Below are 16,755 nucleotides of genomic sequence, written 5' to 3'. Positions count from 1 at the left end.
TCAGAATGATTTTGGTGGTACCTTCCCCATCATATTCTTCTTTGTATTCCTCTCTGGTTTCAGTAGGATAATATAACATTTTGGAATAAAAATACAAATCAGCAGTCCAAAACTTGAAGCCAGAATAGCAAATATCTCCACAGCAACACTGAACTTCCCAGGAGAGCTGACATACGCTGGGATGAAAGTGATCCATACTGCGCAGAATATCAACATGCTGAAGGTGATAAATGTGGCTTCATTGAAATTGTCAGGCAGTTTCCGAGCCAGAAAAGCAAGAATGAAACATAACATGGCCAGAAGTCCTATGTATCCAAGTACAGCCCAAAAGCCGACAGCTGAGCCCAGAGCACACTCCAAGATGATTTTGTCATTAAACGTCTTAAAATTCTTAAATGGAAAAGGAGGAGAAATTGTCAACCAGAGGATACATATGACAACTTGTATAAGAGTGAAACCCAGAACACTGAGTTTCTGCTGTGCAGGCCCAAACCATTTCATCACATTACTACCTGGAAGTGTGGCCCTGAAGGCCATTAACACCACAATTGTTTTCCCCAGAACACAAGAGATGCAGAGGACAAAGGTGATGCCGAATGCTGTGTGTCGCAGCATGCAGGACCACTCAGAGGGCCGGCCGATGAAGGTCAGAGAGCACAGGAAACACAGAGCCAGGGAGAAGAGCAACAGGAAGCTCAGCTCAGAGTTGTTGACCCTGACAATAGGAGTCTGTCTGTATCTGAAGAAAATGAACGCCACAACAGCAGTCATAAATGTTCCAGAGAGGGAGGCTGCAGTGAGCAGGGCTCCCATAATCTCTTCATATGACAGAAACTCTGCCTCCTTCTTTACACAGGCATCTCTTCTCTCATTTGACCAGAACTCAGGGTCACATCTCACACATGTGATGGAATCTGAAAAACAATATTAAAGTAGGTGTGAAACTTACTCAGTACATTTGTCTTGTTTTGTGTATATTTTGCATGTTTTCTATGCCTACAAGCCATAAACTAGATGATTACCAGATAATAAATCAACAGTGTGTAATAATAAACTTTATTTCTGCCGCATTTTTAATACAAAGTTGTTGAACCAGGATTAGAATTTTTCAGGACTTACGCAAGTAAAATCAGACAAATAGAATAATACAAAAATGAAATTGAATAAAATACTTCACAAAAAGACAAAAACAATCACAATTATTAAAGTTGCAAGTAGAGAGGAGTCCATTGGAAGAGTTTGATGTGTGACCACTATTTGGCACAAGAGAACCCCAAAGCAAATGTAGATTATCACAGAACAGAAACCTTGGGGCTCTCCAAGGCTCTCTGATCACTGTTTGCTCTGTCTTCTTCCTCTATACTGGCAGAAATTGATCTGCTAAGCCTGTAGCTCAGACTGTGAAAAGATGGACCACAAACATAATGCTGGAACTACAGGCCTGCTCTGACTGTGGTGATTGGAGAGATTTTGAGGCTGCTGCAACAGATCAGGATGAACTCACTGACACTGTGACATCTTACAATTTTTTGGGGGGGGACTTGTGTGTGCCAGCTAAAATCTTCTGCACATACAACAACAATAAACCATGGGTTTCAGCTAGAACTGCAGGTCAGTGCCAACTACAGGACATCATCCCCCACACAGCTGAGAATCATCAACTGGCCGATGACCTGAATACATTCAAGTGTAGGTTTGACAGGCCCACATCAACACCCATCACACAACACAGCTCGGGCATCAAACAACCATTTACACCCCCTGCACCACTCTCACTTATCCCCACTGACCCCCCACTAGTACTAAGGATCTGTGAACAGGATGTGTGTCGCCTCTTCAAGAGACAGAAGATCAGGAAAGCATCAGGTTAAGTGGGCGCCCCCCTGCTGTCTGAAAGTCTGTACTCTCACTGGAGCTGTGTGAATTTCTGTCATACTCCCAACGCTCCACAGTAACTCCTGTGCCAAAAAAGCTCCAACATCAGGATGACACGTCATCGCCCTGACTACTGTGGTCATGAAATCCTTTGACAGGCTGGTGTTGACTCACCTCAAAGACATTACAGGCCCCCTGCTGGACCCCCTGTAATTTGCCTCCCATGCAAACAGGTTGGTGGAGGACACAGTCAACAGGGACTGAACTACATCCTACAACACCTCGACCACTGAGGGACATATGCAAGAATCCTTTTTGTGGACTTCAGCTCAGCGTTCAACATGATCATTCTAGAAATTCTCCACTCAAAACCCACCCAGCTCATTGTCTCAGCCTTCACCTGTCAGTGGATAACAAACTTCCTGACAGACAGGAAGCGGCAGGTGAAGCTGAGGAAAATCACATCCAGCACCCAGACCATGAGCACTGGAGCCCCCCAGGCATGTGTGCTCTCCTCTCCTGCTCTTCCCCCTCTATACCAACATCTGCATCTCAGGAAACTCCTGAAGTTTGCAGATGACACAATGGTCATCAGCCTCATCTGAGATGGTGACACATTTGCAGAAGGATCGGAGGTCGAACAGCTGGTCCTCTAATGCAGTCAAACAACCTGGAGTTGACAGTGGAGAGGAGAAGCCCCCCAATGCTGCCCCCCTTGTGCCTCCTGGTTTAGAAATGGTCTTTGTATTTTGTACTTGAAAGTTGTTCTTATTTTGCATGCCCTTGTGTTGCCACCCTTTGAGCTACTTCCTGCATCACCTGAGGAAGTTCAACCTGCCCCAACAGCTGCTGATCCATTCCTATACGGGAATAATCCAGTCTTTTCTGTGCACATCCATCATTGTCTGGTTTGGTTCTGGCAGGGCACAAAACAGAGAGTGATGGACCAAAACGACTGCGGAGAAGATCACTGGTGCCAGCCTGCCCTCTGTTCAGGACTTCCAGACTAAGGAAATGGGCAAGAAGCATCACTGCAGACCCATCACATCCTGGACACAAACTGTTTGACTTCTCCCCTCTCATACGCGCTAGAGATCAATGAATGTCAAAACAACCAGACACAAATATAATAGTTTCTTCCCACAAGCCATCACCCTGATGACCAGTTAGTCATACAGTGTCACAAACCCTCTGACATTTAAAGTCCAGAAATGTTTTTTATCTGTACCTTCGTCAATCACTGTCACTGTCAACACACATTGTCAATTGCATTGTGTAAATTATTTATTGCTTTCTATTCTATTCTCCACCATAGATGTGACCGAGCATGACTGGGTGAGGATGGGCTGAGACAACACAGACTGGTCCCTGTGATTTTGTCATGTTAAACAATGCAGTTGGAGTCATTTCCGTCATTTTCAATCACTCTGTGTCACATCCAATTTTCACAATAAGACTTCAACCTTGGTATCTATTTTAGACAAATGTATGAGTTTTTCTTTCGGATATTTGATGTATTGATTATTGATTGATTTATGTAATGATGCTTTGCAGAAACGATTTTCTGCAAACTGGCATGAAAACATTAAAATGTTCGATTTTTTAGTTTAAAATCAAATGTTACTATACCAGTAATGTTGCTTATTTCTCCGTCTGCACATCTTAAACAGTCATAGCAGCAGACAGGCTTTCCTTTCTGCAGAACCTTGCGAGTTCCTGGAGGACATTTCTCACTGCAAACTGACAGAGGCACCTGTATGAACACAACACATGAAAAAAAGTTTGGGCATTTACTTTGACAAGGTCCTGACTTTGCAAACATTTATTTTTAGTTTTGATGCCCTAAAAAACTAAAACCATAACGAAGACAGAATAAATCATAGCGTATACAATTGCAATAATCCAAATCGACTTTGATTAACAATTACAGTGGTCACATGTTAGGTTACCTGTTGTGAGTTTTGTGCCCAAATTAAAGATTTGTTTTGCAGATTCAGCTGTTCGTCTGCAGGTAAAGATGCATCATGAAGACCAACTGTGACAAAGTCCACAATGCCATTTTTTGTTGGCTGCCAGTTTATAATTTCATACTTTGCTGCTGGGTCTCCATTCTCATGAAAGTAAACCTCATCTCCTTCCTTTGTTTTGAACCGAATATTTCTTATGTTCTGTAAAATCTAAGAAGATATGCAGCAGTGTAGATCATTATCTGAAAAACATTTTGTGTCTCCATTGTCTCAACAGCATGATAGACAGAGTGCAACAATTTATTTTTTCAGAATTTAAACTATTTTTTGTGTTTTTGTGACAAAATGTAAAAACTACAGGTTAAGTCTGTGGTGTTCAACTCACCGTGAATGAATCCAGCTGCACCTTGTTGTTACATGTTTTATTGCAGCTGAGGATACCATGAAGTGCATGGGCTGCAGCATACACTCCTTTATAGATGTTGTAAAAGATAGGCATGAGTGACATATCAGTGAAGCTGTTTTGTACTCCAGTCACATCTTCATGTCCAGTACATTCACTCTGATTCACTGCTGATGACTTTGACTGCTTGAACTTACAGTTAAATAATTTCTCCCAAAACTTTGTAAACAGTTTGTTCCTAGATGCCTTCACATCCAACATGAACTCTCTCATGCCACTGACATGTGCTTTGGGGATGGACAGGCCTATGGCACCATCCAGAATGTGATGTCTATCCATGGCTGCAGTTTGGGAGTCAAAGATCCAGGCCTCAGTGCCTACCCACTGATACCCAGTCAAGTTGTGGAGAAAAAGCTGGTCTATTATCACATACAACTCTGTGGTGGAGAGGAAAGTGACAATGACCTTGGAAGTGGAAGCTTTGATAATGTCAACTATCTTTTGTATTTTGTCTGGTGGATCTGTTCTAAAGACAGACACAGAGTACTCCAGACAGATGCCGAGCTGCTGGGCAGTTTCTGTAAATGTGGCCATGCCATTATTGCCATAATCATCATTTGTTCTAATGGCTCCAACCCAAGTCCACCCGAAGTGCTTGACCAACTGGGCCAGGGCTCTGCTCTGGTAGTAGTCACTGGGTATTGTTCTGAGGAATGATGGGTACCTGGTTTTATCACTGAGGCAAGCACAACTAGCAAGGTGGCTGATCTAAAAAAAAAAAAAAAAAAAAGAAAAAGAGCATCCCAAGATGAAGATGTGAAACTTACATTTCCAATTCTGTTACAATCTCTTTTCCTCTGACCAGCGTGAAGAATTGCAGACAAAGAAATATTTTTCACGAATGTGGATATTCTACCAATCTTACCCACCATTGGGATATGAAAGGGTCCGATGACAGTAGCTATAGCCATGGAAAGAGAGGAGAAAGTCTCTCCCATAATGGCCTGTACTTGGGCAGATCTGGTACATGGTGCCTCAGAGAGTGCAGATACCAGTTCATTACCATTAGCCAAGGCCAGTGCCACCTTCACACTTCTGGAAATGGAGGCACATGAATCATATATCTTATAGCCCAGAGAGATGCCAGGCAGTAGATTGGTGCTGTTATTAATCTCCTCAATGGCAAAGAGCATAGCCTGAGCATACTGGATCCCCCTAAAATGCAAACTTCATGCACACAGATATAAATAGTTTGAACTGCAAACAACTAGTCCTGAAAGTACAAACAATAAACCAGCACTTACAATAATGAACATTTTTCTGTTCTGATAGTCAGAGTCATATCCATTTTTGTATCTGTATTCACTTTGTCTTGATATTTGAAATCTTAATCGATTTGCTTGGTATAATTTACCTGGTGCACTGCAATGGCAGTGGTCTATCTGTGTGGGTATCCTGTCTGTCTTTCCACTTGTTGTGGAAAGAGAAGATTCCCCCCAGTATAATGTCTCCATCCTTAGATAGCTGGGGACTCTCAGGATCCCCTCTCCTCCTGCACACCAGCTCTTCAGCCTGAGAGAAAGACACCACCAACAACAGCTGTAAGAGTGCCCAACCCTTCTCCGGCCACCTCTGTGTGGACGTCATACTGTCTAAGAGGGCTAAACCACTGGGTGGCAAACAGTGATAATTTATCTCTGTGACCAAGAAAGGTGTGTTCATTGGAGGGAGCTGCCCAAACAGAAAAAGAGTTTTTGGTCAAAGCCTGGCCATCAGGCTGCAAAATACATCAATTTAGCTGTTTCATACTGCCCACTACGATGAAAAAGAGTACATAGTATATTGTACATGCTGAATGTACTCCATACTGCATACTGCATTTGTCGGTAATACGTATGATGTCAAATCCTATACATGCCAGTAGATGTTGCCATCTTTTGCAGATGTCACTGTGATGTATATTTACTTCCTGGCTATATGTTATCAGAGATGAACATTCATTTTGTGTTGCACAAATGCTTTCTCTTTTTTATTTACAATGCAGAATAAAGGTGATTAAAAGTTGAGAAAAAATGGATAAATATGGCGATTTAGCAATTACAAGGGTGAGCTTACTTATACATCAAGCAGACAGCAATATTACGTTCATTTAGAGTCAATATTTACACACCACCGACTGTTCACTAGTTAACTCGTTCCAATTTTTGTATTTCACCCAAATGTGTGTGGTTGTGCAGGACGTTGCATGACACACTTCGTTGACCTCCATGACTGTCTCGGCCTGTGCTTTGATGCACATTTGATTTCATGATTTTTTTTTGTGTGTGTGTTATTGTCAGTTTTCTATTTCTTCATCTTGGCTTGCAGTACATGCTCTCATCTTTGTTTCTTAATTTTTTTTTTTTTTGTGTGTGTTAAGTTTATTGTTGTGTACCAATATACCCAGGTATATTCTTTGTATGTGAAAACATGCTTCACAATAAATGTAATTCTGACATTCTTGTGTATATATGTGTCTTCTTAATTCATGTAATTGCTGCCTCAGTCATTGAAGGTGGGAGGTCTACTTCTTTAATGGCTGCATCAAAAGACTTCAGCAGTTCAGGGGAGAGTTCCTAAGTAGACATTTTACAAAATTTGCAAGTTATTTATAACAGGAGTTTTGTTGTTTGGTTGTGACTTAATCATACATAACAATTGCTGGGCTGTTATCGGCCAAACAAGCCATTGCATGTCCTCATTGGAAAATTGGGGAAAATTCAAGTGTATATACTGTATATATATATATATATACACACAAACACACCTGAATGAATGTATGTATGTGAATATGTATTGCTGACAATTTCATAAACTGTATTACATGTTGTATAATCAGTAAGGAATCATGATATACAGTGGAAAAACACGGAAGTACAAGTCTTCAGTGACAAAAAGAAGTCAATATATTTTTATCTAAGAATTATGATTACTTGAATGCCTTTGCCACCATAATACATTGAGTTTTCAGAATGATTTTAGTGCCTCCTTCCCCATCATATTTTTCTTTGTATTCTTCTCTGGTTTCAGTAGGATAATATAACATTTTGGGATAAAAATACAAATCAACAGTCCAAAACTTGAAGCCAGAATAGCAAATATCTCCACAGCAACACTGAACTTCCCAGGAGAGCTGACATATGCTGGGATGAAAGTGATCCATACTGCGCAGAATATCAACATGCTGAAGGTGATAAATTTGGCTTCATTGAAATTGTCAGGCAGTTTCCGAGCCAGAAAAGCAAGAATGAAACATAACATGGCCAGAAGTCCTATGTATCCAAGTACAGCCCAAAAGCCTACAGCTGAGCCCAGAGCACACTCCAAGATGATTTTTCATTAAACGTCTTAAAATTCTTAAATGGAAAAGGAGGAGAAATTGTCAACCAGAGGACACATATGAGAACTTGGATAAGAGTGAAACCCAGAACGCTGAGTTTCTGCTGTGCAGGCCCAAACCATTTCATCACATTACTACCTGGAAGTGTGGCCCTGAAGGCCATTAACACCACAAATGTTTTCCCCAGAACACAAGAGATGCAGAGGACAAAGGTGATGCCGAATGCTGTGTGTCGCAGCATGCAGGACCACTCAGAGGGCCGGCCGATGAAGGTCAGAGAGCACAGGAAACACAGAGCCAGGGAGAAGAGCAACAGGAAGCTCAGCTCAGAGTTGCTGACCCTGACAATAGGAGTCTGTCTGTATCTGAAGAAAATGAACGCCACAACAGCTGTCATAAATGTTCCAGAGAGGGAGGCTGCAGTGAGCAGTGCTCCCATAATCTCTTCATATGACAGAAACTCTGCCTCCTTCTTTACACAGACATCTCTTCTCTCATTTGACCAGAACTCAGGGTCACATCTCACACATGTGATGGAATCTGAAAAACAATATTAAAGTAGGTGTGAAACTTACTCAGTACATTTGTCTTGTTTTGTGTATATTTTGCATGTTTTCTATGCCTACAAGCCATAAACTAGATGATTACCAGATAATAAATCAACAGTGTGTAATAATAAACTTTATTTCTGCCACATGTTTTAATACAAAATGCTTGAACCACGATTAAAATATTTCAGGACTTACACAAGTAAAATCAGACAAATAGAATAATAGAAAAATGAAATTGAATAAAATACTCCACAAAAAGACAAAACCAATCACAATTATTAAAGTTGCAAGTAGAGAGGAGTCCATTGGAAGAGTTTGATGTGTGACCACTATTTGCTCCGTCTTCTTCCTCTATACTGGCAGAAATTGATCTGCTATGCCTGTAGCTTAGACTATGAAAAGATGGACCACAAACATAATGCTGGAACTACAGGCCTGCTCTGACTGTGGTGATTGGAGAGTTTTTGAGGCTGCTGCAACAGATCAGGATGAACTCACTGACACTGTGACATCTTACAATTTTTTTTTGTGAGAACTTGTGTGTGCCAGCTAAAATCTTCTGCACATTCAACAACAATAAACCAAGGGTTTCAGCTAGAACTGCAGGTCAGTGCCAACTACAGGACATCATCCCCCACACAGCTGAGAAACATCAACTGGCCGATTACCTGAATACATTCAAGTGTAGGTTTGATAGGCCCACATCAACACCCATCACACAACACAGCTCGGGCTTCAAACAACCATTTACACCCCCTGCACAACTCTCACTTATCCCCACTGACCCCCCACTAGTACTAAGGATCTGTGAACAGGATGTGTGTCGCCTCTTCAAGAGACAGAAGATCAGGAAAGCATCAGGTGAAGTGGGCGCCCCCCTGCTGTCTGAAAGTCTGTACTCTCACTGGAGCTGTGTGAATTTCTGTCATACTCCCAACGCTCCACAGTAACTCCTGTGCCAAAAAAGCTCCAACATCAGGATGACACGTCATCGCCCTGACTACTGTGGTCATGAAATTCTTTGACAGGCTGGTGTTGACTCACCTCAAAGACATTACAGGCCCCCTGCTGGACCCCCTGTAATTTGCCTCCCATGCAAACAGATTGGTGGAGGACACAGTCAACAGGGACTGAACTACATCCTACAACACCTCGACCACTGAGGGACATATGCAAGAATCCTTTTTGTGGACTTCAGCTTCGCATTCAACATGATAATCCTCGAAATTCTCCACTCAAAACCCACCCAGCTCACTGTCTCAGCCTTCACCTGTCAGTGGATAACAAACTTCAATGCCTGGTGTACAGCCACACGCACCGTCAGCACGTTCTGCTCTCCTGATTTGGAATACCTGGTGGTGAAATGCCGACCGTTCAAGCTGGTTAGAGAACTCTCGTCTATTGTTATTGTGGCCGCTTACATCCCACCGCGGGCTAATGCTAAGTTAGCATTAGAGGAGCTGTACTGCCTGATCAGCGGGCAGATGAACGACAACCCGGAGGCGGCCGTGATTGTGGCGGGGGACTTTAATCACGTTGAACTGAAGGCGGTGTTTCCCAAATTTCATAAGTACATAAAGTTTCCTACCAGAGACAGTAACATTTTGGATCAAGTTTACTGCAACATCCCTGCTGCTTACAAGGCTGTAGCAGCTCCACACCTGGGCATGTCAGACCACATCTCCGTGAAACTCATTCCTGCCTACAAGCCTCTGGCCTGCAGAACAAAGCCGACCACCAGGACAGTACAGATATGGACTGAGGAGGCCTCCTCTGCACTTCAGGACTGCTTCGAACTGACAGACTGGACTGTGTTCAGAGAAGAGGCAGACCTTGAGGAGTACACATCATCTGTATTGTCTTATGTTCAGTTCTGCACTGATGCTGTCCTCCCTGTTAAGACCATCACAGTGTTTCCCAACCAGAAACCATGGCTGGACAGCACAGTGCGGTCCCTGCTGAAAGCCCGGGATACTGCCTACAGATCTGGAGACAGGCTGGCTTATAGCAGGGCTCGAGCAGAGCTGAAGAAAGGAATCAAGCAGGCCAAGCTCCAGTACAAAAACAAAATTGAAGATCACTTCAAGAACAACAACCCACAGAGCATGTGGAGAGGCATCAGAACCATAACGGACTACAAGCCGAACACTCAGCTCACCAGCCACGACCCCGCCCTGCCTGACACCTTGAACAGCTTCTTTGCCCGCTTCGACACATCAGGCAGCAGAGAAGTCACACACCTACCCCGGCTGGAGGAGCAGCACCAGCCCCTCGTCCTGCAGCAGCACCAGGTGTCATCCACCCTGAGGAGGATCAACACCCGCAGAGCTGCAGGACCGGATAAGGTGTCAGGCAAGACTTTGAGGACATGCGCTGACCAGCTAGCAGGAGTGTTCCTGGACATTTTCAACCTGTCCCTGCAGCTGTCCACGGTTCCTGAGTGCCTCAAGTTCTCCACCATCATTCCGGTACCGAAGAAGACATCCATCACCTGCCTGAATGACTACCGGCCTGTTGCACTGACCCCGGTAATCATGAAGTGCTTTGAGCGGATTATTCTCAGGTACATCAGAGACTTCATCCCCTCGGACCTAGACAGCCTTCAGTTTGCTTACAGAGGGAATCGGTCCACAGAGGATGCTGTCTCCATCACCCTGCACACAGCCCTGACCCACCTGCAGCAGCCCAACACCTACGTCAGGATGCTATTTGTAGACTTTAGCTCAGCTTTTAACACCGTCATCCCAGACAAGCTGGCGCTGAAGCTACACACGGTGGGTCTGCCTGCGTCTCTGTGCCACTGGATCAGAGACTTTCTCACCAACAGGCCTCAGGTGGTGAGAATAGGGAACATCACATCATCCCCTCTGGTCCTCAGCACGGGCACGCCACAGGGTTGTGTGCTCAGCCCAGCCCTCTTCACCCTGTTTACTCACGACTGTGCTGCCATCCACCCCACCAACACAGTCGTGAAGTTTGCGGACGACACTACAGTAGTGGGTCTCATCTCAGATAACAACGAGACCCACTACAGAGAGGAGATACACCAGCTCACCCAGTGGTGTTCAGCCAACAACCTGGTGCTGAACACAGGGAAAACCAAGGAGGTCATTGTGGACTTCAGGAGGTCCAGGAAGACGGATCACGCCCCCCTCCTCATGGACGGAGAAGTGGTGGAGCGTGTGGACAACATCAGGTTCCTGGGCATCCACATCACATCTGACCTCTCCTGGTCCATGAACACCTCCCGCCTGGTGAAGAAGGCACAACAAAGGCTCTTCTTCCTCAGGAAGCTGAAACGGGCTGGACTCTCCTCTCGGTTGCTCGTTAACTTCTACAGGGCCACAATTGAAAGCATCCTCTGCCTCAGTGTGACAGTGTGGTATGGCAGCTGCACGGCACAGGAGAGGAAACAACTGGCACGGGTGGTTAAAACTGCACAGGGCATCGTGGGCTGCCCCCTCCCTGACCTAGACTCTATATATGAAGGTCGGGTCAGAAAGAGGGCGAGATCCATCGCCACGGACCCCAGCCACCCGGGCCACAGACTGTTTGTACCGCTTCCATCAGGAAAGCGGTACAGGAACATCCGCACCACCACTAACAGACTGAGGGACAGCTTCTTCCCCAGAGCTGTTAGAGCTATCACCCCCAGCAGCCCCTCACTGCAGTGAGAGACTGTGTGAACTGTGAACACTGCACACCGCACTTTACACCTACACCTACACCTCTACCTCCACCTGCACCTTCTGTGTACTTGACTTTTATGTACACACATATACTATAATTATATACATCTTAGTATATCAGCACATTTCAGTTTCATTGGCATATTTTATTCTGTCGGTACATTTCACTGTGTATATTTTATATTTTATTCTGCTTGTATATTTTATTCTGTTTGCACATTTCACTTCCATATTTTATTGTTTATTGTTTAGTATATTTTATTGCCTAAGTATATTTTCATTCTGTTATATTTTTAATTGCTTCACGAATATTTTTTTTTTATTGCATGTTGGTTTATTTTATTTTATTGTAGTTATCTTAATTTTATTCACTCTTTCTAGTCTTATCTTTCTTACCATCTAACATGGGGGTTGCAATGAAAATTTCATTGACATGTGCAATGACAATAAAGACTCTTGAATCTTGAATCTTGAAAAAAAACTTCCTGACAGACAGGAAGCCACAGGTGAAGCTGAGAAAAATCACATCCAGCACCCAGACCATGAGCATTGGAGCCCCCTCTCCTCTCCTGCTCTTCCCCCTCTATACCAACATCTGCATCTCAGGAAACCCGTCTGTTAAACTCCTGAAGTTTGCAGATGACAAAATGGTCATCGGCCTCATCTGAGATGGTGACACATTTGCAGAAAGATAGGAGGTCGAACAGCTGGTCCTCTAATGCGGTCAAAACAACCTGGACTTGACAGTGCAGAGGAGAAGCCCCCCAATGCTGCCCCCTTCTGCCTCCTGGTTTATAAATTTACCTCCTGGTTTATAAATGGTCTTTGTATTTTATACTTGAAAGTTGTTCTTATTTTGCATGCTCTTGTGTTGCCACCGTTTGAGCTGCTGGAACTGTTAATTTATCTTTGGAGATTAATAAAGTATCTATCTATCTATTCTCAGGCCAGAAAAGCAAGAATGAAACACAACATGGCCAGAAGTCCTATGTACCCAAGTACAGCCCAAAAGCCTACAGCTGAGCCCAGAGCACACTCCAAGAGGATTTTGTCATGAAACGTCTTAAAATTCTTAAATGGAAAAGGAGGAGAAATTGTCAACCAGAGTCAATTGTCAATCACTTCTCCCCTCTCATACGCGCTAGAGATCAATGAATGTCAAAATAACCAGACACAAATATTAGTTTCAAATAGTTTCTTCCCACAAGCCATCACCCTGATGACCAGTTAGTCATACAGTGTCACAAACCCTCTGACACAAAGCATCCACTGACATTTAAAATCCATAAATGGTTTTCATCTGTACCTTCATCCATCACTGTCACTGTCAACACACATTGTCAGTTGCATTGTGTAAATTATTTATTGCTTTCTATTCTATTCTCCACCATAGATGTGGCCCAGCATGACTGAGTGAGGATGGGCTGAGACAACACAGACTGCTCCCTGTGATTTTGTCATGTTCAACAATGCAGTTGGAGTCATTTCCAATAACTCTGTGTCACATCCAATTTTCACAATAGGACTTCAACCTTGATACCTATTTTAGACAAATGTATGAGTTTTTCTTTCGGATATTTGATGTATTGATTATTGATTGATTTGTGTAATGATGCTTTGCAGAAACACATTTTTTAAAACTGGCATGAAAACATGAAAATGTTCAATTTTTTGGTTTAAAATCAAATGTTGCTATAACAGTATTGTTGCTTATTTCTCCGTCTGCACATCTTAAACAGTCATAGCAGCAGACAGGCTTTCCTTTCTGCAGAACCTTGCGAGTTCCTGGGGGACATTTCTCACTGCAAACTGACAGAGGCACCTGTATGAACACAACACATACGAAAAAAAGTTTGGGCATTTACTTTGACAAGGTCCTGACTTTGCAAACATTTGTTTTTAGTTTTGATGCCCTAAAAAACTAAAACTATAACGAAGACAGAATAAATCTTAGCATATACAACTGCAATAATCCAAATCGACTTTGATTAACAATTACAGTGGTCACATGTTAGGTTACCTGTTGTGAGTTTTGTGCCCAAATTAAATATTTGTTTTGTAGATTCATCTGTTCGTCTGCAGGTAAAGATGCATCATGAAGACCAACTGTGACAAAGTCCACAATGCCATTTTCTGTTGGCTGCCAGTTTATAATTTCATACTTCGCTGCTGGGTCTCCATTCTCATTGAAGTAAACTTCATCTCCTTCCTTTGTTTTAAACCGAATATTTCTTATGTTCTGTAAAATCTAAGAAGATATGCAGCAGTGTAGATCATTATCTGAAAAACATTTTTTGTCTCCATTGTCTCAACAGCATGATAGACAAAGTGCAACAATTTATTTTTTCAGAATTTAAACTATTTTCTGTGTTGTTGCGACAAAATGTAAAAACTACAGGTTAAGATTGTGGTGTTCAACTCACCGTGAATGAATCCAGCTGCACCTTGTTGTTACATGTTTTATTGCAGCTGAGGATACCATGAAGTGCATGGGCCACAGCATACACTCCTTTATAGACGTTGTAAAAGATAGGCATGAGTGACATATCAGTGAAGCTGTTTTGTACTCCAGTCACATCTTCATGTCCAGTACATTCACTCTGATTCACTGCTGATGACTTTGACTGCTGGAACTTACAGTTAAATAATTTCTCCCAAAACTTTGTAAACAGTTTGTTCCTAGATGCCTTGAGAGGCTTCACATTCAACATGAACTCTCTCATGCCACTGACATGTGCTTTGGGGATGGACAGGCCTATGGCACCATCCAGAATGTGATGTCTATCCATGGCTGCATTTTGGGAGTCAAAGATCCAGGCCTCAGTGCCTACCTACTGATACCCAGTCAAGTTGTGGAGAAAAAGCTCCTCTATTATTACATACAACTCTGTGGTGGAGAGGAAAGTGACAATGACCTTGGAAGTGGAAGCTTTGATAATGTCAACTATCTTTTGTATTTTGTCTGGTGGATCTGTTCTAAAGACAGACACAGAGTACTCCAGACAGATGCCGAGCTGCTGGGCAGTTTCTGTAAATGTGGCCATGCCATTATTGCCATAATCATCATTTGTTCTAATGGCTCCAACCCAAGTCCACCCAAAGTGCTTGACCAACTGGGCCAGGGCTCTGCTCTGGTGGTAGTCACTGGGTATTGTTCTGAGGAAGGATGGGTACTTGGTTTTATCACTGAGACAAGCACAAGTAGCAAGGTGGCTGATCTATAGAAAAAAAAAAAAAGATTAATATGTGAAACTTACATTTACAATTCTGTTACAATCTCTTTTCTCTGACCAACTTGAAGAATTACAGACTAAGAAATGTTTTTCACAAATGTGTAATTTCTACCAATCTTACCCACCAGTGGGATATGAAAGGGTCCGATGACAGTAGCTATAGCCATGCAAGGAGAGGAGAAAGTCTCTCCCATAATGGCCTGTACTTGGGCAGGTCTGGTACATGGTGCCTCAGAGAGTGCAGATACCAGTTCATTTCCATTAGCCAAGGCCAGTGCCACCTTCACACTTCTGGAAATGGAGGCACAGGCATCATATATCTTATAGCCCAGAGAGATGCCAGGCAGTAGGTCAGTGCTGTTATTAATCTCCTCAATGGCAAAGAGCATAGCCTGAGCAAACTGGAACCCCCTAAAATGCAAACTTCATGCACACAGATATAAATAGTTTGAACTGCAAACAACTTGTCCTGAAAGTACAAACAATAAACCAGCACTTACAATAATGAACATTTTTCTGTTCTGGTAGTCAGAGTCATATCCATTTTTGTATCTGTATTCACTTTGTCTTGATATTTGAAATCTTAATCGATTTGCTTGGTATAATTTACCTGGTGCACTGCAATGGCAGTGGTCTATCTGTGTGGGTATCCTGTCTGTCTTTCCACTTGTTGTGGAAAGAGAAGATTCCCCCCAGTATAATGTCTCCATCCTTAGATAGCTGGGGACTCTCAGGATCCCCTCTCCTCCTGCACACCAGCTCTTCAGCCTGAGAGAAAGACACCACCAACAACAGCTGTAAGAGTGCCCAACCCTTCTCCGGCCACCTCTGTGTGGACGTCATACTGTCTAAGAGGGCTAAACCACTGGGTGGCAAACAGTGATAATTTATCTCTGTGACCAAGAAAGGTGTGTTCATTGGAGGGAGGTGCCCAAACAGAAAAAGAGTTTTTGGTCAAAGCCATGGCCATCAGGCTGCAAAATACATCAATTTAGCTGTTTCATACTGCCCACTACGATGAAAAAGAGTACATAGTATATTGTACATGCTGAATGTACTCCATACTGCATACTGCATTTGTCGGTAATACGTATGATGTCAAATCCTATACATGCCAGTAGATGTTGCCATCTTTTGCAGATGTCACTGTGATGTATATTTACTTCCTGGCTATATGTTATCAGAGATGAACATTCATTTTGTGTTGCACAAATGCTTTCTCTTTTTTATTTACAATGCAGAATAAAGGTGATTAAAAGTTGAGAAAAAATTGATAAATATGGCGATTTAGCAATTACAAGGGTGAGCTTACTTATACATCAAGCAGACAGCAATATTACGTTCATTTAGAGTCAATATTTACACACCACCGACTTTGTTCACGAGTTAACTGGTTCCAATTTTTGTATTTCACCCAAATGTGTGTGGTTGTGCAGGACGTTGCATGACACACTTCTTTGACCTCCATGACTGTCTCGGCCTGTGCTTTGATGCACATTTGATTTCATGATTTTTTTTGTGTGTGTGTTATTGTCAGTTTTCTATTTCTTCATCTTGGCTTGCAGTACATGCTCTCATCTTTGTTTCTTAATTTTTTTTTGTGTGTGTTATGTTTATTGTTGTATACCAATATACCCAGGTATATTCTTTGTATGTGA

The 16,755-nt window shown here is 42.8% G+C and overlaps 1 protein-coding gene and 1 pseudogene across 1 annotated transcript; both read right to left on the bottom strand.

Annotated features, from left to right (window-relative positions):
• LOC121608808 (extracellular calcium-sensing receptor-like) lies at positions 1 to 5,853 on the bottom strand. Its single transcript, XM_041940186.1, has 6 exons — positions 5,660 to 5,853; positions 5,175 to 5,472; positions 4,228 to 5,013; positions 3,825 to 4,052; positions 3,505 to 3,628; positions 1 to 914 (listed from the first exon to the last, which is right to left on the bottom strand). The coding sequence occupies exons 2-6, from the start codon at positions 5,436 to 5,438 to the stop codon at positions 1 to 3; spliced, it is 2,316 nt and encodes a 771-aa protein (XP_041796120.1). The 5' UTR covers positions 5,439 to 5,472; positions 5,660 to 5,853.
• Positions 5,854 to 7,251: 1,398 nt separating this feature from the next.
• LOC121608803 lies at positions 7,252 to 15,901 on the bottom strand (annotated as a pseudogene).
• Between the last annotated feature and the right edge of the window lie 854 nt (positions 15,902 to 16,755).

Source organism: Chelmon rostratus, chromosome 7, assembly GCF_017976325.1.
Source record: "Chelmon rostratus isolate fCheRos1 chromosome 7, fCheRos1.pri, whole genome shotgun sequence".
Taxonomy (NCBI): domain Eukaryota; kingdom Metazoa; phylum Chordata; class Actinopteri; order Chaetodontiformes; family Chaetodontidae; genus Chelmon; species Chelmon rostratus.
The sequence above is the reverse complement of the archived record's forward strand: the minus strand, read 5'-3'. Positions and strand labels throughout refer to the sequence as shown.